The following is a 25368-nucleotide window of genomic DNA, read 5'->3' as shown; positions in this document are numbered from 1 at the left end:
CAGCAATCTCCACACTGCAAAGTAAAGTTAAAGAAAACTACTTTTATTTTAACTTATTCAGTTTTTTGGCAAAAACAATCACATTTTAAAAGGTTAGTTTAGAATAATATCTGAAGCAGCCCTAAATAATCCAGCAACCAATATTAATGTACACTAAGAATGTAATCTTTATGTAATTAAAGCCCAAACTCATGAATATGAGCTCAGCATGAGCTGTGTTTGTATGGTTCAGACCTTTTCTGCCCCCTTCTGCTTATTGGATATTGTGTCATTAGGTCAGTAGAAATGTCTCTTGGTAAATGACATACTGTATATCCAGGTGTAGCCAGTAGATGGCAGCACACACTGCAATAAATTGTACTTGAAGCATGTTGCAGCCAGCACAGGCTTCTCATCTCACCCTCTATATTCACATGATTTGGTTCTGGCCCACAAACATAAGGGGAACGCAAATGTCAGTATGTTTAAGCCTGTCTCCTTAGAGTCAGTCAGCACTGTTAAATTAATATAAACCGAGTGTCCATAATTTAATTCTGTTGAAAATCGACTCACAGGGCCTGACGCTAACTTGCATACAACTGCCCAACGTGGCGTGTCAGAGTATCATCCGGGTTTGGACTGGACAACAAAAGCTGCTTGGGCTTTTGTAAATTCCAGGCATAGCAACGTGCTTTTGTGCTATTCTTCCAGTTCCACCATCTATATCTTTTGTCTACAGGTGGATATAATAAAGAAGCGAACGAGATCAAATATCTCACGAGGCCCTTTCTCTCATTCCTTCATCTTGATAAGCTTTTTACAGGAATGCTCTTGCACGACATCTCTGACATTCCTCACTATGATTAGAGCACAAATTACAGGTTTGTTAATTTACACACAAGTTGGTTTGCAGTGTTCAGTATGTGAGTGATTAAAAGCTTCGCCTAAAGCCTTATCAGGTTCTCAGAAAGTCTGTCCATGAGGCTGTGTGGAGTATTTAAATTAGATGTTTTTGTAATGATACGTCTTAGTATGAGGAGAATAGGGTGAAGATGCTTCTCGCACACACGCAAAAACCATAGAGAAATTGGATTCCAGCCCACTGGGTGTGTTTTCACTTCCTGCCAATGTACTCGAGTGTGTGAGTGTGTGTGCGTGTTTCTGAACTCATGCCAGTGCCAGTTTGTGGGTGTGGTAGGAAGGATTAGCCAAATAAAGGTGGGATAGCTAATCAGTCTCATCATGTCCAGCCAGGAAATGATTCACATTTTTTAATTTTATCTGATGTAAGAGATGTAAGATGATGATAAGGATAATCATCCACATCTATTCAGCTTTTATCAAACTTGGGGTTCAAAATCAGAATTTAAGAAAGACCTGAAACATTGTACTGAAGTACACTTTCTTTGTTGTGGCTTAGGCTATTTGTTGAAGCAATGCAGTACTCCCCATTTGATTTTAGGACAGGGTGTGTTGCGTGTGTGTGGCTGAGCTTCCTGTGAATCAGGACAGGAGTCACATACACAATTCTCAATGGCCTCCCACCAGCATGTGATTCATTAAATATGAAACATCTGAAAAACTGGAAAAGATATACGAGCTTTGACAGCAAGAATGAGAGAAAGTGAAGGCAACGAGCCAAAGGTAGATAGTAGGGGGAGCAGAGGTGGATAAGAGGGCAGGATCTGGGGAGGAGCAGGGAGTGGTGGGCGAGGTGTTGGATTGTGGTCATGAATTCTCTCTTCATTCTTTTCCTGCATGTTGGGACTCATTGCTCTCTCCTCTCGCTCTGTGGGTCTCCTCTGAACCCTTGTCTGTTTGTGTTAAGGCTCTTCTTTGGTATTCAATCTTGAAATAATAAGGAAAGTATTTCATTGCTTAAGAGAGAAACCTTGGTGGTTACGCTTTCATCTTAAACAGTTCCAGAGAAGGTTGGGGAAAGGTTAGGCCATGAGCCGTGGGGTAAACTTGTTAGGCAAATAGTGCCCGTTTGTAACATTTGTAATAGCTGCCATTTGTGACACACTTTTGTTTTGTGACATACACAAAGGTTTTTTTTTTTTCACGTTTTGATTAATAAAATCTTAACTTGGTTTGAATGAATGTAGAGTACTGTGTTCCAGTGATTGGTTGCGACATTCTTGTGTGCGTGGCTAAAGTGAAATAGATAGCCTCAGTGTGAATGCATTGTCTAAAATCTGTGTCAATCATTGAGTGACACAAAATAAATCTTCATAAGCTGGTGACTCAGTTTCAAAGGTTTACGATGCAACGATGACAAAGATAAAGTTAAATGGATATAACTGAGTGGTCATGAGTTCATCCTTGTACAAAGCCCACTGTTTTCCAACATGACTTAGCCATTCTCCAAAAATCCATCAGCATCAGCCAATCAGTATCATCACTTTGAATATTTTAATGCACATGCAATTTTTAAACATTTTTATTTTAAATCATCATTTCATCAAATCATTTGAATAACTGGCACAGCAATAAGAAATTGTTTCAGAGTTACAATCCTGCATCAAACCTGATTCTTTTTTAAATTCATTTTCTTTGACAGTGTCAGAGCTCAGATATATTTCAGATCAGCTGTTTATTTGACCTGCACCAAATCCAAATGTTAGTCTGTACAGTTTTCTGGTTTGTTGTTGAAATTTTGAGCAGTCTTGAGGCCTCTCTACAGATAGTACTGCACTTACAGTGGGCGCTGCTCAGCCATCAATCATCAAACACTGACACAGTCAGGTGTGATATCTGCCATCATTCATTCCACCATGTGTGAGGACACCTCTCTCTCTGTGTGAACACATTTACTGTCCACTGTGTTGTTCTGTAGCTACTAGATGAGTAGATTAATGTGTTATGTTTCTCCCACGTTCTCACATTCCAGGTGTGCGTGCCTCCATCACAGCATGTGTATGAGACTGTGATATGTCACACTTACCTGGCATCTCACTGAGGGTTTCCTTGGCAACCTGTGAAACTGTGGCTTTAACAAAGTGACGTATCATTGCCAGACTTGTGGAAGCAGATCTCTCCGATGCATGCTCAGATAGGATGTACTGAATTTGATTGAGTCACCCTGTCTGTGGTGACTTCGTCAAAGCACCTGAAGGCCAAGCAAGAACAGCTGAGTTTGTGTCTTGGAATGGAACACGCAGTGTGCCAGGACATGTCTAGTTACAGGGTGATGTTGGGTGAATAAACACGTTTGTTTTCTCAACAATGGCAGGGTTTCTTTTTATGTGAGGGAAAAACAGAAAGGTTACTTTAGTTTACTATGGTCGGCACACCATTTGTTTGTCATTTGGTTAACCCAGTTTGGCAGTAGTACAGTAAATTCACAAAACCACACCTCCATGCTCTAACACCAGTGTGACCTATTGTGTCTCTATTTGCATAATCAGACTGTTATTTGACATCTTTTGGTTCCATTGCCTTTATATAATCAAACTTATGTCCCAGAATGATTTCTCTTTGTGTTGTGTGTTGTTTCATCCTCTGGGCTTTTATTTGCCAAACTGTGAGTATAACAAGATTACGAACACACCAGCGGCTCTCTGAGGCTGTAAGTGGGAGCAGCGGTACTTTGAGATAAATGCTTAAGTCAGCATGCTAACATTCTCGCAATGACAAACTGAGATGGTAAACATACCTGCTTAACATCAGCATGCTAACTGGTATGACGTTTACCTTATCTTAGTTTAGCATGTTAGCATGTTTCAGTCCAGCCTAAAGTGCAGGACCAGCCCGATCTGATCACATGCAACGTGAGAATGTGAGTCCACTGAGAGACTTGATTCATTTTTTTCAAACAGACGACACCGTACCGAGAATTACCTGGAACAGACAACACTGGTGACAATAGTGGAATGAATATTTAACCTAGGAGTTAATGATCTTAGTCAAGGCTTAATCAAGGCTACGCACACTTATAAAGGGGCATTTGGGCGTCAGATGAGGCCACATTGAGTAAATGTGTGTCACAAGTTACAGTTAATCTGTAAGAATGCATTTGTGTGTGGTTGTGTGTGGGTGTGCAGAAGAAGACACTTGTAAACTTGAGTCACCAGACTGCTGCAGGGAGGGTTCTTTCTTTCTCTCTTGATTGACACTTACAAGGTGGAAAACTTTGAAACTCCTTTGACCTCTTGACTCTTTCACTGTGAGGACGGCTTTTTGTCTTTCTTGCACAGTGGAAATATTTTTGAAGGAGTGATCTCCTGCACCCAGTTTAGAAACCCAGGCTATTCACACATCCCGGTGCGAGGCCTTGATTCTTGGGTGTATCTGTTTGGCTTCTGTGTGTTTCTCTGCTCCTTTGACACCATTCCTGTGTCTAAACAACCAAAGCACACTGCCAAAATAAGAGCAGGGACGCAGCATGTGGATGGTATGCATCGCCTGAGGCAGCTCTGAAAGGTCTCTGATAAATAGTACTGTAACTGTCTGCCTCTGTTGTCTTCTGAGACTCACGCACACACATTCACATAAATACACACTGAAACTCACTGCCCTGCACAATGGCCTCTCTTACTGTGTTTGGACCACAGAAAAACTGGTTATGCAGCTCAAAGCAATAGCCTTTTAGCTGTGTGTGTGTGTGTGTGTGTGTGTGTGTGTGTGTGTGTGTGTGTGTGTGTGTGTGTGTGTGTGTGTGTGTGTGTGTGTGTGTGTGTGTATGGGCGTCACTGGGAGGTAGGTGTGGAGACATTTGGGCAGGATCAGATACGCTTGAAAGCAGAACAAGAGTTTTATTTCTTTATTCCTTGGGAAAGCCCCCCCCACACACACACACACACTTTTTTTGATATGTTTCAAAAAAAGTTGCACCAAGTCAAAGACCCTCACCCTAACTGAGACAGATCCCACACGGTGATAATCACTGACGATGACAGACAATGGATGGACAATACTGTCACATGACACATGTGACATTTATTTCAGAGTGTTCTGTCTGAGACAGAAGCAGGTGAGCGACAGATATTACATTTAGCTTTCCTGCTTGGGTTAGGGTTCCTTCCTACACTCCACAGATATTTTCAACAATAGCAATTGAACTGTGTGTGTATGTGTGTGTGTGCGTGTGTGTGTGTGTGTGTTTGAATGTACAGTATAGTTCAGTGGACCAAAACAGAGGGAAGGAAGCTCTCTGTGTGGTGCCAAAAGGGCCGGTGGAGGAATTTCTAAAACGATCCTCAGTAGTTGAAAGGTCCATGCCAGAATTCTCAAAGCACCATTAACATGGCTTAGAACAGCTCAGTATTTATGTGTTTGTGTGTATTCGTGTGTGTGTGTGTGTGTGTGTGTGTGTGTGTGTGTGTGTGTGAATGAATTAGCAATTAGTTCAACCCAATAATGTATAGCTCTCCTGGCTGCCAAGGGCATTCATTATGGTGCAAACTGTTTTGTTGCACTGCCAGCTTTGACTTATGCACTGTTTGTGTGCACTGGTGTGTGTGTGTGTGTGTGTGTGTGTGTGTGTGTGTGTGTGTGTGTGTGCGCGCGTACGCATCTCCTACAGCATAGTTATGGTTGAAGAGGTAGATTTACTACCGGGACCTTTTCACCTTACCACACCACATACAATGCAACAGGATTTTAATTTTTTTTTTTTTTTTTTTTTTTTGCTGTATTTCAATTTTCTTTCTTTCTTTCTTTCTTTCTTTCTTTCTTTCTTTCTTTCTTTCTTTCTTTCTTTCTTTCTTTTAGCATTGGATTCTCTCTGTTGTTTCATTAATTATGAAAATGTTTTTCTTGATTGTACTGTATATACTTGAAGATTTTAATAATTAAATATCACATATGCACTATGATTTTTAGGTGTTTTCCTTAACTTAAATTACATCAAATTAACAAGACTAAGAGCCTAATATAGCATCCTAGAAGTCACTGAGGCTGTATTTTGAGTTAAATGCTATGGTCAGCTTGCTAACAGGCTCACAATGATGATGCTAACATGCTGATGTTTTGCTGGCATAACATTTGTCATAATCACCATCTTAACTTAGTGTGTTAGCATGCTGACATTCACTAATTAGGAGTAAACACAAAGTACAGTGGCAGCTAATTTGAATGTCATTGTGTTTACATGTATTTATTAATAACCCATAAGTTTACATTTTTTAACCAATGGTGGTACTACAGAACAATTCATCCTGAGGGGTTATGAATATCCGTATCAAATTTCATGACAATCCACCCGATAGCTGTTGGGATGTTTGACTCAAATGACAACCTCATGGTGGCGCTAGAGGACCAGTCAGGGGATCACCAAAGCCTGCAGGCTTTATCCTCTCGGGACCATGAATGTACAAATTTCAGAGGTAAACCAATAGATGCTGAGATTTTTCTGCCTGAGATTAAGAGGTTGGTACAACTATTTGTGAGATAAAAATAATGGAAATCAGCGAACAGGCGCTTCTTGTGTTCAGTGACATTCAGGTTGTTTCAGTACCTCCTTGTTTTATTTTCCAGATGCTACACCCACACAGTACACTCTGTCTTCTACTGTTTGCCACTGAGCCACTTTACAGGAGCAATTTGGACTTAACTGTGACAACAATGTGTACAACCCAACCCATAATTTCTCAGCCTGTCCATGGGTTGAGCCCTTAATCGCGCCAGGTCAATATGGCATTTCCTGAAATATCTATCATCAAATATACTCAATAATTTTACCGCTGTCAGAGGAAGATAGCAAGGTTGTGTGACACAGATATTTAATGTGTCCGAAAGATGAATCAAATTTTGAAGAAGCAATTAGACACATTATCTTATCAGTGATAGACAGCGATTAGAAGGAGTGTTTATAAGATGAAACAAGTGCCCGCTGCCTGCCTGAATCTGTTGGGAGAAAACTGAACTTTGCACCTCCCTCGAGTTAGATAACATCTGTTTGAAGCACACCTGCACCCACCAACACTGGGACCCTCCCACACCTACTGCCATCTCATATTACATCCTCTGGCCAGGGCTGGGACACACACACACACACACACACACACACACACACACACACACACACACCCTGCTCATTCAGGAGGTAAATGTACAAAGGGAGGTTGCAATTGTCCCGAGGGTGTTACAGCACTGCTGGACAAGAGAAGACATCAATTCCTCCTTATTGAATGTAATCAATACACTCATCAACGAGGATAAAGGATCTGTTGCAGCCTGCACTGTGTGTGTATGTAAGCATCTTTATGTTTTAACCATGAGTATAAGTCCAACTAAGAAATTGGATCAATACTGTGAATACGAGACACCACAAAGGGGAATGTAAATTAGACGTTTGTCCTCACAATGTCACTTGATTTCTAACTGATAGCTTTGTTTTCCTTCTTGTTCGCATTGCATTATACACACAGCATCACACACACACTTAGTGAGAGCAACATATGAGAGAACCCTGCGTCTCATAGAGGACAGCTCCTCTGAAATGAAAGCACCAAAATCGTGATTTTTAAGGTTATAAGTCTTTCATCTGATGTTAAGAATGCATTCAAATGCATTAGACCAGGAACTTTCTTTCATTACTTTTGCACTGAGCCAGCCAAGCTGTTTTCCCCTATTTCCACTCTTTATGCTAAGCTAACTGCTTGCTGGCTGTAACTTCATATTTACCATGCAGACATGAGACTGCTAGTCATCATTTCATCTAACTCTTGGCAAGAAAGCACATGTGTACATTTCCCCCTGTGTCGACCTATCCCCTTAAGGATCGCTACAGCACACCATCCACATTTAAAGCCAGGCAGTCGGCTCTTAGCCTACGTGAGAAGAGCTAGGTCGGCACTCATTACTCTTCCGACTGTCCTGACTTTTTGTCGAAGGTATTCTGAGTTTTCGGCTGACGTCTCATCAGTTTCAGCTTTAAATGAATTCTGAAATGTTCTGCTGTCCACATGTTTACAGGCTCACGTAATCAATGGCGCTCAGTGAAAATGCATTAATGTGTTGCGGTTGTGAAACATCTTGGGTTTGGAGTTCAGTGATTGTGAAACAGATTCTACAAGTGTGTGTGCGAATGCAATTATCCGTATCTTGAGGCTATGTGTATCTCCAGCGTCATAAAGACACACACCCTTCCAATCAGCTCAGCGCGCCACACCCTCAGATGAGTGTGCGTTTGTTTCCCAGTAGTGTACCTGGAGCTGCAGCTTTAAGAACAAATACTGGGCTGTGGCTCGGGCGAGTCTAGGCGCTGAATTTTCACTGTGTGTGTGTGTGTGTGTGTGTGCCAGAAAACATTGCTTTCACTGTCATTCCTCTTCTTTAGCACCCTGGGCAAGGTTTTTTTCTCCTCTGCTGTCGTAAGACTGAACATGCTGTACACTCAGCGCATACTCATGACTCGATTCTTAATCCGGTGAAGAGATAATTCACAGAATATGCCTGTGTGTGCATGCATATATAACATTTTAGCAGGATTTATTTATTTTTTTTGGTGGACTTTGTTCATGTTTCAGTAGAATCTTTGCGTCATTATTCATTCACTGACTCTACAATAAGTGGCAGCAGTAGTTAATCAGCAATCATTCATTAAGAGGTGATCAGGAAACCAATTTAGAGCCATGTATCTAACGAATCACTTGATACTGATCTGTTCTCAAATATCTTATCAATATTTACTATTTGTTAGTTTATTCAGAGTTGTGAACTGCTTGTTTACTTTCACAGTTAATTCCTGATCTGTTCCATAGTAGCTCCGTAGGATTTGTGCCTTTATCATTACGTGTGCCCCTTAAATCATGACTGAATGTCAATAGATCGATGCTCAGCTGTAGCTGCAGCCGCCTTTCAGTCTGTTTATGTGCAGACGAGATGTGTGACCTTTCGTTCCCTGAGGATATTAGAGGAGAGGAGGAAAAGGGGGTTAATGATGTTAACAGGCTGGGGTATGTCTGATAGTGAGGTTTGATGATTTAAAAAAAAAAAAAACTATCATGAGCACAACAAGAATATTTTTTGGCCATGGAACCGAGCTGTAGCCATAAAGGGATGAATGAGAGATGGCAAGACTGAAAGGTGAACACCAGCTATGATTTGATGTCAGACAGAGGAAGAGTGTCAAACAGTATGCCTGTTAATTAAACTGGCGCCCCCGTGTTGTCAGTATATGACCACAGATGTACACACACACACTGTTTACTGTGAAAGAACGCCAGAAGCCAAGGGCGAGCTAAGCTACCTCAGCTCACCTCATTGTACACGCTGCTGTTAGCTCTTATCAGCGATAAGGCTGATTCCTGTTTCTGACCTTCTGCAGACTGAACCATAAATCACCGGTGATCGTCCAGCTGGCTGCTGCTCTTACCTGGAACTGGAGCAACAGTAGCCCGAGCTGGACAGGAAAGACAACATCACGGATGCAAAAATAGAGTCAACAGGTCATATGATGATAGGGAATGCACTGCTTTCAAGAAGGGAGATTTATAAGATAAAGTTATATTATCAGGACATCTGCCACACATGTGACTGACCAGAATAAAAGGAAAGTTCTGAATCAACAAGCCTGTTCAAACACACAATCTGTTAATTCAAATGTAAGGTGAAAAAAAAAAACAAGATTAAACTTCTGTTTTGGTCCAACTCCAAGTAATGTTGAATCACAGAGCTGATCCTCACTGGAGATCATGAAGTCTTAAGCAGATAACAGACCTGTATGGGAACCACATTCCTCCCCTGCCCTTTTCCCTTTCTGCGCTCCCCTCTTCCACCATTATTTGTGCCTTTTATACTGTATGTGGGCAGTTTCTTTCTCCCTCTCCCTTTCTGTCTGCCCTCTTTCTCAATGTGCAGACAAAGCCTGCGTTGTCTGCTGAAAAGCTGTGTTGCGAGGACAGGCTTTGGGTCAGCGTCTCATGGAATGCCTTGAAAACCATCTAGGGAGGGAGTGTGTTAATGTGCGGGTCTGTGCCCAGTCTGGCTCCTTCTGGCTCTGTGACTCATCTAATCGGTCATTACAGAGCACACAGGCCCTGTAGTGATAACATGTCAGGATCTGAGGGAGAACCCAGGAAGGATTGTAATTCTAAATTCTGACTAATTTCTAGCTTTGGATTTCTGGGCTGTGGTTTGCAGAGGCCAGCTAGTGCGCTGCAGACACAATGGCTGCTGTATATCTTTATTTCTTCTATTGCTTTTGGTCTAGAATCAGGTCTTTGTATTACTGTTGGTGTCTTGACTAATCACCCAACACTAAAAAGGAATATTACAAAAATATCAACTAACTACGGTACCATCATGATTCTCCCTCTTCTCTCTCCCAGCCGATTGTCTCTGCTTCTGCTTTTTAACTGCAACGATGTCAGTAAACACAATTTACTGTGAGTGTGCGGATTACACTCCCATGTCTCTGGGTATTTTGCCAATATTTTCCCTCTTGTGGGACTTAGGATATGTTTTGTTTACGCCTGTTTCCAAGGGAGTTTAACCGAAGTCTTTATTATAGCGTTATGCTTAGAGATCTACTGTCAGAGGCTGCCAGTGTAGCCCAAAGCACCGTTTTATCACTGCAAATGTGTTTTGACTGAGCCTCGGGCATCACTAAGATGGTTAGATTATAGGATTGATCCACTGAACAGTCTCACAAGGTATTGATCTGTCCAATTAAAATACATTTGACAAGTTAGATTTCTAAGCAGTTTGAGGTGTGGTAGTGGTGTGTGTGTGTGTGTGTGTGTGTGTGCCAGGGGAGGCCAGTGGGAGGGGCAGCTGCAAGTGGACAACATTCAACCCTCTAGCGCCAGCAGACACTCTCATTCACACTCTGCACCTCTACCACCGAGGGCTCACCTTTCACCCGTACAAGGGAATTTTGCATCTGATTATAACTCATGGAGCACAGGATCACCTGCGGACTGTGGCTGGCCGTCTTTCTCTTGGGATGTGGGCGGCTGTCCGCTTTCAACCTGGACAGCGAGAATGTCCTGCGGAAGAACGGGGATCCAGACAGCCTGTTCGGCTTCTCTCTCGCCATGCACCGGCAGCTCGATCCGGTGGATAAGAGAATGTAAGTGGCGTTCAAACTTGTTGCTTTAGGAGGGGAACAGAGTTTTGGAGGCAGCGCATTTACTTCAGCGTCGCCCTGTCCTCGGAAACACGCTGTGCATGTCATTAAAATAACTCCTGTAACCTTGTAATTAAAATGTCACAGCGGCGTAGACGGCTGAGTTTATTTTGAATTGTCGGAGATGCTAGAGAAGTGAAAAATCCTACTTTATAGAGACGCCATTGAAGCTAACGCACTAGTCACTAGTTATCGGGCTCAGGTAGGTTATGGCGCAGGTAGCTTCAAACCAGAACTTTTCCCACTAAATCTCATCCCTCCATTTTCGTCAGCTTCTTACCAGAATGTCCTGTAACTTACACACCTGCTGTGAGTTAAACCACAGGCCTGCTGCTCGTTAATCTTTGTCAGTCCTTACCTCCAAGTTACTTATTTATGAGTCTTTATTGGACCTCCATTGCAGATTTGTGTTCACGTGCACGCAAAAGCGCGTGCAGACTTCTCTCTCTTTCTTTCTCTCTCGCGCGTTTTCCAGACTTTTCTCCCAAAGTGGTTTTAGGTGAGCTTTGGCATTCAGGGGCAAAACATCTCAGTGAATCATTGTTGGCGCTTTTACGGGCATTGATTCAGAGGGATTTGTCATTCTGCATAAAGGCTAACTGCCATCATGTGGTCACTGGTTTGAACAGCCTGAGTTTTAGCTGACCTGAGATCAGATCAGTCAAATTCTTTTATCTGGAAATCTGTCACACTACAATGGACCAGCTAGATATAGTCATCAGGTAACTTCAAAGTATTTTGTTGGTCCACAATCAGCATTGAAATACTGTTGGAATATTGTTCCTGATGGAGTAATATTAAAAAAAATATATTACATTTTAATGTTGTGGCTGGTTGAGGTGAAGCTGACTTGATTTGTGTATAATTTAATGTATAACAATGCATAATGCTTTATAAACTCATCCTATCTTTTGTATATGAAATTTTAATTAAATTAAGTTATTAGCAATCTTAGGATGTTAAATATATATGGTGGAATGAAAGTGACATTGAGTAGAAGTAGAAGTATAAAGTAAAGTGACCCGAAATGGAAATATTCATGTTCATATTCCTCACGTATCTACTTAAGGTCCATGCTGAAGTAAATGTAGTTATATTCCAGCAGTGTCACCAATACAGGGGAAGATAAGTGCCTTCAGTAGGGATCAAAATCTGGTAAACTACTTTCCTGTGAACTGGCTTGTTGCACAGTTTATTCACAAACAGGCTTTTCTATCTTGTGACTGATCAATCGAAGGGGTGAAACTGCACTCCGAGTAGTGGTTTGTGTTTGTATAGCTAATGCACGGCGGGTCGCCACAGTGTGTTTAACCAGCGCAAGATGATCCTGAACTATCGAGGGTCAAGGTTAGCAAGCATCCCCAGGTCTTCAACCTTCTCCACAGAGGTTAAACACACTTCTACTATTGCTGCGCATCCACACACACACACACACACACACACACACACACACACACACACACACACACACACACACACACACACACACACACACACACACACACACACACACACACTGTGGCAGTGTGTGTCCTAGTTCTCGGCTGTGTCTAAATGAAAGACACATGGTGATCAGCACGAGACCAGAGCCACCACAAAGTCCTACTGCTTCAGGTTGTAAAGTTAAATTCAAGAAGACAGAACACAGCTGCATTCTGTGAACTGGAAAACAACACACACCAGTGTGCACAAGATAGACTGAGCTGTTAGTGGAGGTGTCAGCTACTGAAGCAGTTAGACGATTAATTGAGTCATAGATCAGCAGAAAATTAATCTGTAATTTTTTTTATCATCCACTTATTATTTAAGCAATTTCTATGCAAAAACAAAGCAAACCTTTGTTTGTTCCAGCATTTTAAATGTGAAGATATGCTGGTTTTCACTCCCATATTTCACCCCCTTGATAATAAAGTGAATATCTGTCAGTTTACATTGTTTTAACATGTCAGTTGTGTCTCTGGGAAATAGTGATGGGCATTTTTCATTACTGTCTGACATTTTCTGGACTAAACTATGAATTGATTGATGGATAGAGTCATTGGCAGATTTATCAATAATTAGAAAAAAATATTATTTAAGCTCTGACCTTTATTTTTGAGAGGCGTAAACTCTGTGTTTAGTTCCCTTGATGCAGACCTGTTAACCATAATCTGTCATCAAAATAGAATTATATTCCACATAGTGTAACAGTTTGTTGCACATGTTTTTTAAAACGCAGTCTTATCCTGTGTCGGTATAGAAACAGGTGAGCTCGAGCCATCAGCAGCATGTGCGTGCTCCCTTGCAACACAAGTTTGAAGGTGTGTGTGCATGTTCGAGCAGGAAGCCATGTTTGCTTTGCTTTTACAGAGGTGGAATGTGCTCTCACTGTGGACTGCACATTTATGTGTATGCACATGCATTGATGCGCTGCTTGTGGATGCATGTGCGTGTATGGATGAGTGCCTGTATGTGTGTGTGTGTTTTAATGGTGCTTGTGCATGCAAGGCGTTGCCTCGTTGTCAGGCACTTGGACGAGTGTCAGAGAGCTCAGTGTGCTGCTCGACACATTTCTAACCTGAGGCAAAAAAGAGAAGCGATAGATAGATTTTTGTTTGCTTACAGTGATTTCCTTTTCCTGTAAGAGTTCAATAATGTACATTGCATGGATGCGATGGTGTGTGTGTGTGCTTGTGCGTCCCCCATGTGTGTCTCCTCACTGCTGGGTGTGCACTGTGAGTCACAGTCCTTTGCTAGCCAGCACGTCAACTTTTATGCAGTCTTATATCTTGCAGTGTCTTTCATGCCCCACAGGGAAGAGTGTTACATGTACCTGCAGGAGAGGGCAGGACTCGATGGGATTGTGTATATGCATGTGTGACTGTGTGTGACTGTGTGTGTGTGTGTGTGTGTGTGTGTGTGTGTGTGTGTGTGTGTGTGTGTGTGTGTGTGTGTGTGTGTGAAGCATTCCATGGTTGGTCATAATTGCCAGATGGAGCCGCCTGTATAATAAAATCAAGAGGGAAAGCGTAAAATGCATGAAGAGAAGAGGGAGGAGGAGACAGTGAATGAGAGTTGAAGGAAGTTTAAGTGCTTGGATTGAGTGTGAAAAGTGTACGGGAGAAAGTAAATGCATATGTGTGTGTGTGTGTGTGTGTGTGTGTCTGCTTCAGAGAAATAAACTGGCTTTGGAGAAATGGATAAATGTAGCACGAAGAGGAAAGGATATCGAGGCATGCTGTGAGAAAGAGGAAAGCGAGACATGCTGTCACGTTAAATAGTAATGTCAGCGTCATGTTGGTTTGGATTCCAGTGATATAGGAGACTAGAGTTGAGTATTCAGTCAGCTTTGTGCGTGAGTGTATATAATCTGCGTATGAGAGTCAGGTTTCCCCTCTTTCTCTTCCCTGCAGGTTAGTTGAGGTCGTGCACCGTCAAAGGCAGAGAGTAAGGAACTGGAGAAAAGAAAGAGGTGATGGCTGAAAGCCTGCAGAGAGAAACATAAATCACTTTTACATCTGGGCACCAAATATAAGCTGTTATTCAACCAGTCAGAGTCAGCGGGCTCCATCCTGGCAGACAGATGGAGGCAGAAGCTGGGTAGCACATGACATGAACCTCTGGATCTGCAACCCATTTGGAGGTGAATGCCTCTATTTGATAGGGTGCCGCTGGCTGTCGCTAAGCAACAGGCCGTGCCCCGGCTCGGCCGCCAGTTCGCTGCTGTTAGAAAAATCAACACACCTCTCTCGACGGGATGTCACTCTGCGCCGGTCGCCCTGCTGTGCTGCGCAGGCACAGTCCGAGTGTCACTGCCAGTATGTGTGTGTCTGTCTTTGCACACTTGTACCCAAACACGCACACTCTCGCTCTCTGTTTGTCTTTGTCCTTCCTGTAGACTAAGCCCGTGTGTTGGGGCTTCCTCTGCTGGTGGTGAATGATAAGATAAACAGCTGGCTCTCTGTCAGTGGGCCAGCGGGTCAACCTTATCACAGTGTTATTCTCTGACACATCATGTCAGCACTTCATGCTTCAATGGCAAAAAAACAATAAAAGTGTGTAGCAGTTAAGATAATGTCTGTCTACTGAGGCTTTTTATAATTTGGATCATATGTAAGCAGCTGCTCTACTGTCTAAATCACTTAATTGTTCAGATAATCACTGACATAATCTCGACATAATATGTTATTTTATTTTCACATAATTGTCGCTGTCTGTGCGCTATTGTTGGCTGCGTTTTGCCCAAAGGCAACAGCTGAGTGAGACCCTGAATGAGTATCACCGCGTGATTATGCAGAAGTAAGTCAATTCTCTGTTAATGCAGCAGAGACCCCAGGCCCAGTGACCCCTTTTCCCAGAGTCCCACTGTGTCTTGGCAGATCATTTTCTGTCCATTCTCCCATTCTCCTGACTTTGTGTGTCTCGGAGGATGATGGGGGTGGAGATGTGCCCGCCTGGGATTTGCTGCTACTCACGAATCGTCTCTAGAGTGACGACTTGTCTGAATCAGGCTCAGTTGACGAGCATGTGCCCGGACGATTTCCTCTGGCTGTGAAGACGTGCTTTCTGTTGGGTAGGTGAGTGCGCACAGAGGTGGAGAGTTGACCTCGCACTGTGTGGTATCAAATGTCAAGTGTCACTCATTCCCCTTGTAGTTTAAACAAAGGCTGGATTGGACACTTGATGGGTGGGAAGAGTGCACAAATTATAGTGCTCTGGTTTCTGAAACAAGGCCAAACCAATCCAGCGGTTAAAACGGGATAAACAGTGTGCACTTGTCCGTCATTGCAGAGGGAGCCTCTTTCTGTTGTGATGACTTGTCTTAATGCATTTTTTAGGGTAATTTCTTCATAGTTTCTCAATATTTCATTACATTTAAACCTCATAAGGCCAGCATTGTAAGACTGTGACCAACTTTGTGAGCAGTTTCAACAAACCCATATTTCTGTGTGTCATATAAATAGATTTATCGGTCTTTGCTCATCCCCATCACGCCCGCTGAAGTCAATATTCGTGATTTATGCTTGTCTGAAAAAGCCAGCTTTTGTACTTTGAAATCTTCCCCCTCATGCAGTGCGTGTTGACTAGTGAGGTCTACACTGCAGACATGCTGATCACATTAGGCCTCCTCACTCTGACTATATGTCTCTGTGAATTCCCTCCCAGATGGTGTGTGTGTATGTGTGTGTGTGTGTGTGTGTGTGTGTGTGTGTGTGTGTGTGTGTGTGTGTGTGTGTGTGTGTGTGTGTGTGTGTGTGTGTGTGTGTGTGTGTGTGTGTGTGTATCTATCTGAGAATGCTCTGTGTTCCAGCTAAAAATGGCTTCTCTTAATCTCATCTGGTGAAGACAGTGTGCTGTGCAACATTAACTTTGGAGGTCATCGGACAGACAAAGCAAGCCGGAGAGAGACTGGTGTGTTGACAGTGTGTATGTGCCCCGAGCTTCACTGTAAACCTCCACAAAGCGTCAGCTCGAAGGGTGACGTCCTTGGCTTGTTTGATTTGCTCTGTGGGAAACCCTGGGAACTGGATGCCAGTCCTCAAGACTTGGGTGTGGCATTTGCCCTTGTCCTTGCTCCACAAAGGCAGCGTCTGTGTGTGTGAGAGTGTGTGTGTGTGGAAAGAGATAGAAAGCCTGGTTCAGTCAACCACAGCAGGCGTTTGAAAGGGGTCTTTCACTCAGTGGGACCATGAAAACATGGAACATCAGTTTAGTGGCGGATGTGTGTGTGTTTGTGTGTGTGTGTGTGTGTGTGTGTGTGTGTGTGTGTGTGTGTGTGTGTGTGTGTGTGTGTGTGTGTGTGTGTGTGTGTGTGTGTGTGTGTGTCAGTAGACTGGAATGTATGATAATATAATGTCTGGGTGGAAGAAACGGATGCTGGATTGCAGATGAGTGTCAGTTCTTGTTCATTGTGAGCGTTTGGTCGATTTGCGTCTGTCTTAAAGGATTCATCTGTGTGTCTGTTGCAGGCTCCTGGTTGGTGCCCCGAGAGCGAAAGCCTGGAGTGGTCAAAAGTCTAGTGTGACAGGAGGCCTGTACAGCTGTGACATGAGCTCAGCTGACTGCATCAGAGTTAACTTTGATGATGGCGGTGAGATTTCTGCTCACACCTGTGTTTTTGGCTCTCTCAGACATTTTATTACAATATCTCAGTCACAATAATCTCTTTGTGTCTATTTTGGTCCCTGTCTCTGAGCAGAGGATACAACCAAAGAAAGCAAAGAGAACCAGTGGATGGGAGTGTCAGTCAACAGTCAGGGGCCAGGAGGCAAGATTGTGGTAAGACAGTGTGTCTTTGTATCTGACCCTGACCTTGAACAATTAAGCACAAATTCCCCAATTTATCTGTTTGCTGCTTTTCCAGTGTGAGGATTTTCTGGTTTTCTTCTGTTTTACATCACTATATAGTGAACATCTTTAGGTTTTGGACTGACATTTTACAGACTAATTGGCAGATTCATTGATCTGCTTAGTTGTCCAAACAGATACATTTAAACCCACAAAAATCCACGTTCAAATTCATTTCTATTGAGAGAAGGTCCACAAAAAAAGTCAACACAGCAACCATAAGAGAAACAAAAAGAAAGAACAGAAATAGAAAGAAACAGGAAGAAAAAAAAAAGCAGGTTTAAAGGAGGGAGAAGGGCCCATCAATCAGGAGTCAAAGACTGTGGAGAGGTGAAGCATGTTAGGAAAGGTTCCCACTTGTTGAAGAATTCTCCAGAATTATCTTCATCTTCTCTAGCTTTAGAAAAGACATGGTATCACTGAGCCACTGAGTACTGGAGGGAGCTTCAAGGTGACATTTTTGCTTTGAATTGGCTCAAACAACTGTCTTAATCACAAAAGAGATCAGCTAAATGTTCCAGCAGAATATGTATTATATTCTGTGTCCCTGTCAGACCTGTGCCCACCGCTACCAGCGCCGGAGCAATGTGAACACACCCATTGAATCCCGTGACATTATCGGCCGCTGCTACGTGCTGAGTCAGGACTTGACTATCAACCCCATATCAAGTGAAGACGGAGGTAGCTGGCATTTCTGCGAGAGCCGGCCCAGAGGCCACGAGATGTTTGGCTCCTGCCAGCAGGGCCTCTCTGCCACATTCGACAAAGACTTCCACTACCTCATCTTTGGGGCTCCTGGAGCTTACAACTGGAAAGGTAGTCTAATGTGTGTGTGTGCGTGTGTGTTGAACTGCACATGTGCTTCATTATCACATTTACTCTGTATGAGTTATGATTTTTCATTCAAAGGGAATTTGCCAGTGATGCTTCTTTCAGTCACGTGTTCGGCGTTACTGCCAATTGGATTATTCTGTCATGGGGTTTTAATCCTTTTATTGCAAGCCAGATCTCTCCCGTCTCAACTGGTCTCCTCTCCTCCAGGTGTGGTACGCTTGGAGCAAAAGAACGACACCTTCTTAGAGATGGGCATCTATGATGACGGTCCTTTTGAGGTGGGAGATGAGAACGAAAAGAACCCTGACCTGGTCCCTGCCCCTGCAAACAGCTACCTGGGTACCTGCTCTGTTCATCCAGTCACCGCACGTGCTCCACTGTCATAGAAAAGTGCATTGAAGTATCTGAATGGCTCTGACTGTATTGCTTTGTCTCCATCTCTCAGGCTTCTCTCTGGACTCGGGTAAGAGTCTGACCAAGAAGGACCAGCTGACAGTGGTGGCGGGAGCTCCTCGAGCGGGCCACAGTGGGGCGGTGGTGCTTCTGAAGAAAGGCGCCGACACAAGCAACATCCTGCTGGAAGAGTACACCCTGGAAGGGGAAGGGCTGGCCTCGTCTTTCGGCTACGATCTGGCCGTGCTGGATCTCAACAAGGACGGGTGAGTCAGGACTCACAACTCCTGCTTTGAAAAGCGCTGTTACTATTACTGCGTGCTCACGAACAAGTTCCGCTTCCGTTGGACAGCTGGCAGGACATAGTGGTGGGAGCACCTCAGTACTTTGAGAAGGAGGGAGAAATTGGAGGAGCCGTGTACGTCTTCATCAACAAAGCTGGAAAGTGGAACAAAGTCACGCCCACCAGAATCGATGGACCTCAGGACTCCATGTTTGGCCTGGCTGTGGAAAACCTGGGAGACATCAATCAGGATGGTTACCATGGTGAGGCAGCAATGATTGTGTGTGTGCATATGTATACGTGCTGCCAGCTGGTCATTCTTGATGCCCCTGCTTGAATGGGACATACTTGTATAACCACATTGTAAGTCACTGTGGTTGTTCTTGTGGTCAGATTTTGCTGTGGGAGCTCCTTATATGGATACTGGTGCAGGGACTGTTTACATCTACCACGGATCAGCCACAGGCCTCAGCTCCAAGAAAGCTGCACAGGTGTGTAATACACTGATGGAATAACACCGTTTGACATCTCAGTCTCAGTCATGCTTTACAGTAAGTGGCTGTATGAAAATGTGCGTTTCTCTGGCTGTAGGTTCTGTCCGGCCAGCCTTCAGGAGTCCGGCTCTTTGGCTACTCTTTGGCAGGTAACATGGATCTGGATAAGAACTCCTACCCTGACCTGGCTGTGGGATCCCTCTCCGATGCTGTCTTTGTCTACAGGTGAGAGAACCAGTACGTTTGTCTCAATATACTCTCTCTGGTCATGGTCGTAGAGTTGCTCACTGAGTTCTGTCCTCCCAGAGCGCGTCCAGTTATTAACATCAAAAAGGAAGTCAAGTTCTCACCGAAGGAAATCGACCTCACCAAGAAGAACTGTGGCAATGCCTTCTGGTACCTTTTTTTTTCTTTTTCTTTTTTGTATGAACCAGAACCATAATGTTATTTCATTCACTAGATGCTTTGAATAATTTTTGGACATTCATCAAACCTATGTGTCTGACTGCGGATAAACTGCATTATGTCCCCAGCTTGGATGTTGAGGCATGCTTCACCTACACTGCCAACCCCAAGAGCTACTCTCCCAGCCTGAGTAAGCTGAGCCGTCTTTTTCATTTTGTTTGCCAAAATTAAACTGTTTGCAGTTACAAAATCCTGTAAAAAACATTAAATTCTGTGCTCTTCATTGTTGTAAAAAATCACACAAATGATACACAGTAGTAGGAGGTTAAAGCCTTGCACAAAATGTCATTCTTCTCTGTCTTACTTTCTGTCTCTGCCCCATCTAGCGGTGGTGTACACCCTCGAGGCCGACAGTGACAACAGAAAGAACGGTCTCATCCCCAGGGCGACCTTTTCCGAGGCCACTGAACATGGCTACGAATCCAAAGGGACCATCACCTTGGACAGCAAAGGAAAGAAACAGTGTGTTACACGTCAGCTCGCCATACAGGTAGTGACTCTCTCTGGAAACTCTTCTGTCTTGTAGTGCGTGCATTGTGGGTGGCTCGTCATGTTGTGTGATGTTGTCGTTCTGCAGGAAAATATCAAAGACAAACTGCGTGGGATCCCCATCGAAGTGTCTGTGGAGATCCAGAACGCCAAACGTAAACGCAGACAGAGCTCAACTCCTCTGTCACCCGTCCTGGACGCCAATGAGCCCATGACGACTCGATCAGAGGTGTGTATGCAGGACACTGAACGTAGGAACACGATGAAAGATTTCATAGGCATGCAGGAGATTTGTTGATGTTCCGGCTGTATCTGTGTAATCTGGCTTTAGGTGCATTTCCTGAAGGATGGCTGTGGCAGTGACAACGTTTGTCAGAGCAACTTGCAGGTGAAATATCGCTACGGCTACAGGACAACTGACAAAGACACGTTCACTCCATTAGAACTGTAAGAGTGCGCACACACACGCACCTGTTTTCATAAGAGTATTATATTTATAATGGCTTGTAAGGCTGGTTCCTTAAGACTGTGCACACACAGCCATTCAGCAGCGCACTGGCTCATAACTGCTGTCTGTTTGAAGGGAGAACGGCGTGCCGGTGATCTCGCTCAGCAACCAGAAGGACGTCGCCTTGGAGGTCAAAGTGACCAATCTGAACGGAGATGACGCATACGAAGCCTCTGTGCTCGCCTCCTTCCCACGCTCCCTTACCTACTCTGCTTTCCGCGTTTCACCAAATGTAAGCCTCTCTTTCCCTTCCACTCCCTCGCTCTCTCTCTTTCACACACACACTGCACACACATACCACTTTGCGGTCCTTACTGGAACTTGGTCTTGATTTCAGGAGCGGCAGGTAACCTGTGTAGCCAATAAAGACGGTTCTCAGGCTGATTGTGAGCTCGGAAACCCGTTCAAACGCGACTCAGAGGTGCGAGAAAATCCCCTTTCGGCACAGTCTACCTCCTCTGCACAGGTGGTATTGTTGATACTTATGTGATGTCTCTGCGTTTGTGCTCATAGACGACCTTCTACATTATTCTGGGTACATCAGGCATCTCTCTCAACACTACTGAACTGGAGATTGATCTTAAGCTTGAGACGTAAGTATATCTAATGGCTTAATAATGTTGATTTGCACCTTTTAAGAAGTTAAATGATTGATTTTGGATGATTTAATGGTGGTCTTGATCGTCTGAACCTCTGAGAGAGGTTTGGAATTTCATTCCAAATAAACAATACTACAGATACACAAGATGCGCTCTTGGGCTGCAATACACTTACCTTCATTATATATTAACATTTGTAGTTCATCTGACTTCACCTGTGTGTAACCTCTGATCCGACAGGACGAGCGACCAGCAGAATATAGCCCCTGTTAAAGCGAAGGCAAAGGTGGCCATCATCTTGCAGCTGTCTGTATCAGGGTAAGGACACACGCACAGTTCAAGGCCCAAAAAACACACAGGTATGCTCATGAGTCATGCTACTAACTGTGCTTCTCTGTCTTTTCAGACAAGCCCAGCCATCTCAGGTCTACTTTACAGGAGAGGTCAAAGGTGAGGCGGCCATTAAGAGTGAGAGTGAAATCGGCAGTGCCATCACTCACCAGTTCAGAGTGAGTACAGGGAAGCTCAGAGTGACTCCTTCTCTTGTCTTATCATGTATCCAGCATTCTGTATGTACATGTGTTTTAGTGAGATAATTCATTTTCCATCACCTGAAATGGAAAACTATTTCTGTCTTGATTTACAGATCATCAATCTGGGAAAGCGCCTGACAGACCTGGGCACTGCCACCCTCGACATTGAGTGGCCAAAGGAGACGGGGCAGGGGAAGTGGCTGCTCTACCTGATGAAGATCAGCTCCACTGGAGTGGACCGTATAGAGTGCTCTCCTAAAGGGGAGATCAACCCTCTTAACAAGGTCAGTGAAAGCATCACATTCAGGTGGGATGGTCTCTCTGCCTCCACGTTTAGTAATGTGGTAGGAGAAGTGGACTGTTTTACATTTGCAGATTTCTATTATACACTTGGTGTGATTGTTGGATGTATTTCTTCTTTTCTGCTTTAAGGAAGCAGTTACCTCCAGGAAGAGAAGAGCAGCAGAAAACAGCCAGGGAAGCAAAGAGGGCACTCTTTCACGTAGAATTGACACAAAGAAATCAGCAACTCTGGTAATACCACACTGCCTGTTTCTATTCTTTTGTTTCATATTATTATATTTAATGTGCTTTTGTAACCAGGTGTAGAGGAATCCTTTAGTAACTTTGTGCTCCCTGTTTTGCTGACAGTCCTGTGACAATGGGGCAAAATGTGTGAGGATAAGGTGCCCCCTGCGGGGCCTGGACAGTAATGCACTCATCACTCTCAACTCTCGCCTCTGGAACGGCACCTTCATAGAGGTAGGAGTAAAGGAAATTAAATGCTTTTTGACAAGCTAAACTTGTATATTCAACAACTCTGATTCCAGAAAGTGTTCTCGAGTCCATGTAGTAATCTCCTTTATATAGTCATGTGTTCACAAAGTGGTGAACCTCACTCCATCCTCACTTGTGAACGACTGAGCTTTTCTAGGATGCCCCTTTCATACCCAGTCATGATACTATCACCTGTTACCAATCAACCTGTTTACCTGTGGAATGTTCCAAACAGGTATTTTTGGAGTGTTCCACAACTTTCCCAGTCGTTAGTTGCTCCTGTCCCGACTTGTTTGAAATGTGTTGCTGCATCAAATTCAGAATAAGCAAATATTTACAATAATCAATGAACCTAATGAGGTAAAACATTAAATGTCTTTGTACTGTTTTCACATTCTTGGGTAGGAATTATTGCAGAAAATATTTTTTTTGTGTGTTTTAATTTGATTATTCTAAACTTGATCTTCTCATTTGTCTTTGAACAGGATTATTCCCATTTACATCATGTGGAGGTGATAGTGAAGGCCTCTCTGCATGTTGATAGCACAACAAAGAACACAGTGCTGCAAAATGCCGAGACACAGGTAATAGGTGGCCCAAGAAGGGGGCATGATTATTGCATGACAGGGCAGTTGAAATGCTGATGTCAGCGTAGCGTGTGAACAGAGAGAATAGAAAGACAGTTAAAAGTGTAGTCTGATGTGGAGATCTTAATAGTGATGTTGTGCCACTGTTTTTGTGTTCCCAGGTGAGACTGACGGTGTTTCCAGAGAGGCGTGAAGCCCAGTATGGAGGAGTGCCATGGTGGATCATCGTGCTGTCCGTCCTGTTCGGGCTGCTGCTGTTGGCCCTTTTGGCTTTCCTTCTCTGGAAGGTAGGACAAGGGACTAGGCCACACCCTGTGCCGGCTAATAAAAACACATGCAGCACAGATTCCTGGTTTTAACTGAAAAAAGTCTTTGAGTCTGTTAAGCATCATTTACAGGACAAATGTAGGTATACATTAATGGCACTTACACATTTTCTAACAATTTGCCTCTCCTCAGTGTGGAGTCTTTGGGAAAAAGAATAAAGAGGACCCGTCAGAAAAAGAGAGACTGACATCAAATGCATAAAAAAGAGAGAGGGTAAAATTACCCGCCTGCTATGAATGGGTGAAGCGTTTTCTCTCGCTCCTTTTTTGCTACGAAAGTGCTGCTTTCTGGTATGAGGCAGGCAGTGGGCAGTTCTCACACTGTGACGTGAATGCTACCATAAAAGCTGACTGATTAATTCTGCCAAGAGTTCATGCTGAAAAGGTTTGCACACATGATTATGTGTGGATTGTCACAGTTTACCTGCATGGCAAGGGGAGGTGATGGCTGATAAGCAATGACTGTGTTATTTAATGCTCTGAGGATCACCACAGGGGCTGTTCTGCTCTCTTTGATTTTCTCATTTCCTCTGTTTCTATTTTCTTCTGTTGCTTTTGCACATTGCAGTCACTTGGTCTGCAGGTTTCTTTCTGGCTACATTTAAACACAGGAGCATAAGAACATGCTTCCTGTCTTTAAGGAGTGCAGATGGCTTGTCTTCATGGATTCACTGAATCTTGGTTTTTCCTCTGTGAAACATTAAAGGTTTCATCCTGCTCCTTTGCTTCCTCTTGAGTGTCTTTAAATAGCCCTTTCCCCAAACAAAACACTGACTGTTTTCCCTTTCTTCTCTGCAGTGTGGCTTTTTTAAGCGAGCCAAATATGAAGACAAAGTTCCCAGTTACAACGCTGTTCGGATCAAACGGGAGGAGAGAGCAGTAAACCCTGGGAATGGTAACTGGGAAAACCTGGAAAAGAAGTCCTGGATGACAACCTGGCATGACAAAGAACATTATTCTTAACAGCCAACGAGATCCCACCCCACACAGATTCCTGTTGCTTACTGATAAACTGCCGGTTTCACCGTTTTATCTTTCCTGCCTCGTCTTTACACAGCGTGGACTGTAAATATCAAGAGACAAAAAATAATTTGAAAAAAAAAAAAAAACCCACTTTATAAGACTAAATACTTGATCAAACATTCTGCTTCAGGGGCTGAACTGATCTTGGATAAAGTCTGTATGAATCACTGGAGAAGGAGAGTTGCAGTGTGGGAGACGGTCCTGCGCTGCTTCTGTCTGTCTAAGCTTGTTTTGTACATTTACTACATTCACAGTGTTGATCGGGTGAGGGAGGAAGTGTTTATAGGTTTTTTTTGTACATTTTTCTGAATGTTTTGCAGAATTGTTTGTATTTATTCTTTGTGAGGAGTACTTTATGTTACAGGCCAAAGAGCCATGCAATGCAAACACAGGCGACTTTTTTTAAACTAAAATGCATTTTCCCCATTTTTTAGCATTTCTACTGTGCATCTGCCATAATGTGTTGCTCAGTCAGCGTTTTTCATGCTCAAGGTGCCTCAGGTCGTATGTAACAGAGGAACAGCGACTTATCTCCCAGTTGTCGAGCGCTCGGTTTGTAAATATACAGCCAAACCTCTGCAGAATCCACCTTTTATTCACTGGCTGTAAAATAGCAGAGCGAGCAAAGAATTTCTTGAATAAAAATTTATAAAACGTTGTCACATCCAAGTGTT

General features: G+C 43.5%; 1 protein-coding gene across 2 annotated transcripts; it reads left to right on the top strand.

Moving 5' to 3' along the window:
- Positions 1–10762: 10762 nt before the first annotated feature.
- Positions 10763–25340, top strand: LOC139339251 (integrin alpha-6-like). Of its 2 annotated transcripts, XM_070974785.1 has the most exons (26): positions 10763–10999; positions 17005–17126; positions 17235–17314; positions 17938–18199; positions 18425–18556; positions 18663–18876; positions 18963–19156; positions 19287–19384; positions 19485–19612; positions 19694–19783; positions 19921–19982; positions 20179–20342; positions 20430–20570; positions 20673–20788; positions 20925–21081; positions 21187–21270; positions 21363–21442; positions 21689–21766; positions 21855–21957; positions 22095–22265; positions 22414–22515; positions 22633–22743; positions 23244–23342; positions 23507–23632; positions 23805–23885; positions 24470–24591. In XM_070974785.1, exons 1-25 carry the CDS (start codon positions 10824–10826, stop codon positions 23871–23873), a joined length of 3159 nt encoding a protein of 1052 aa, XP_070830886.1. In that variant the 5' UTR covers positions 10763–10823; the 3' UTR covers positions 23874–23885; positions 24470–24591. The 2 variants fall into 2 exon arrangements, with proteins under 2 accessions (XP_070830886.1, XP_070830885.1); XM_070974784.1 differs by lacking the exon at positions 23805–23885 and having other exon boundaries at positions 24470–25340.
- Positions 25341–25368: the final 28 nt, after the last annotated feature.

This window comes from Chaetodon trifascialis, chromosome 11 (genome assembly GCF_039877785.1).
Source record: "Chaetodon trifascialis isolate fChaTrf1 chromosome 11, fChaTrf1.hap1, whole genome shotgun sequence".
Classification (NCBI taxonomy): domain Eukaryota; kingdom Metazoa; phylum Chordata; class Actinopteri; order Chaetodontiformes; family Chaetodontidae; genus Chaetodon; species Chaetodon trifascialis.
Note: the sequence above shows the minus strand (reverse complement) of the source record. Positions and strands in the feature narration are given on the sequence as shown.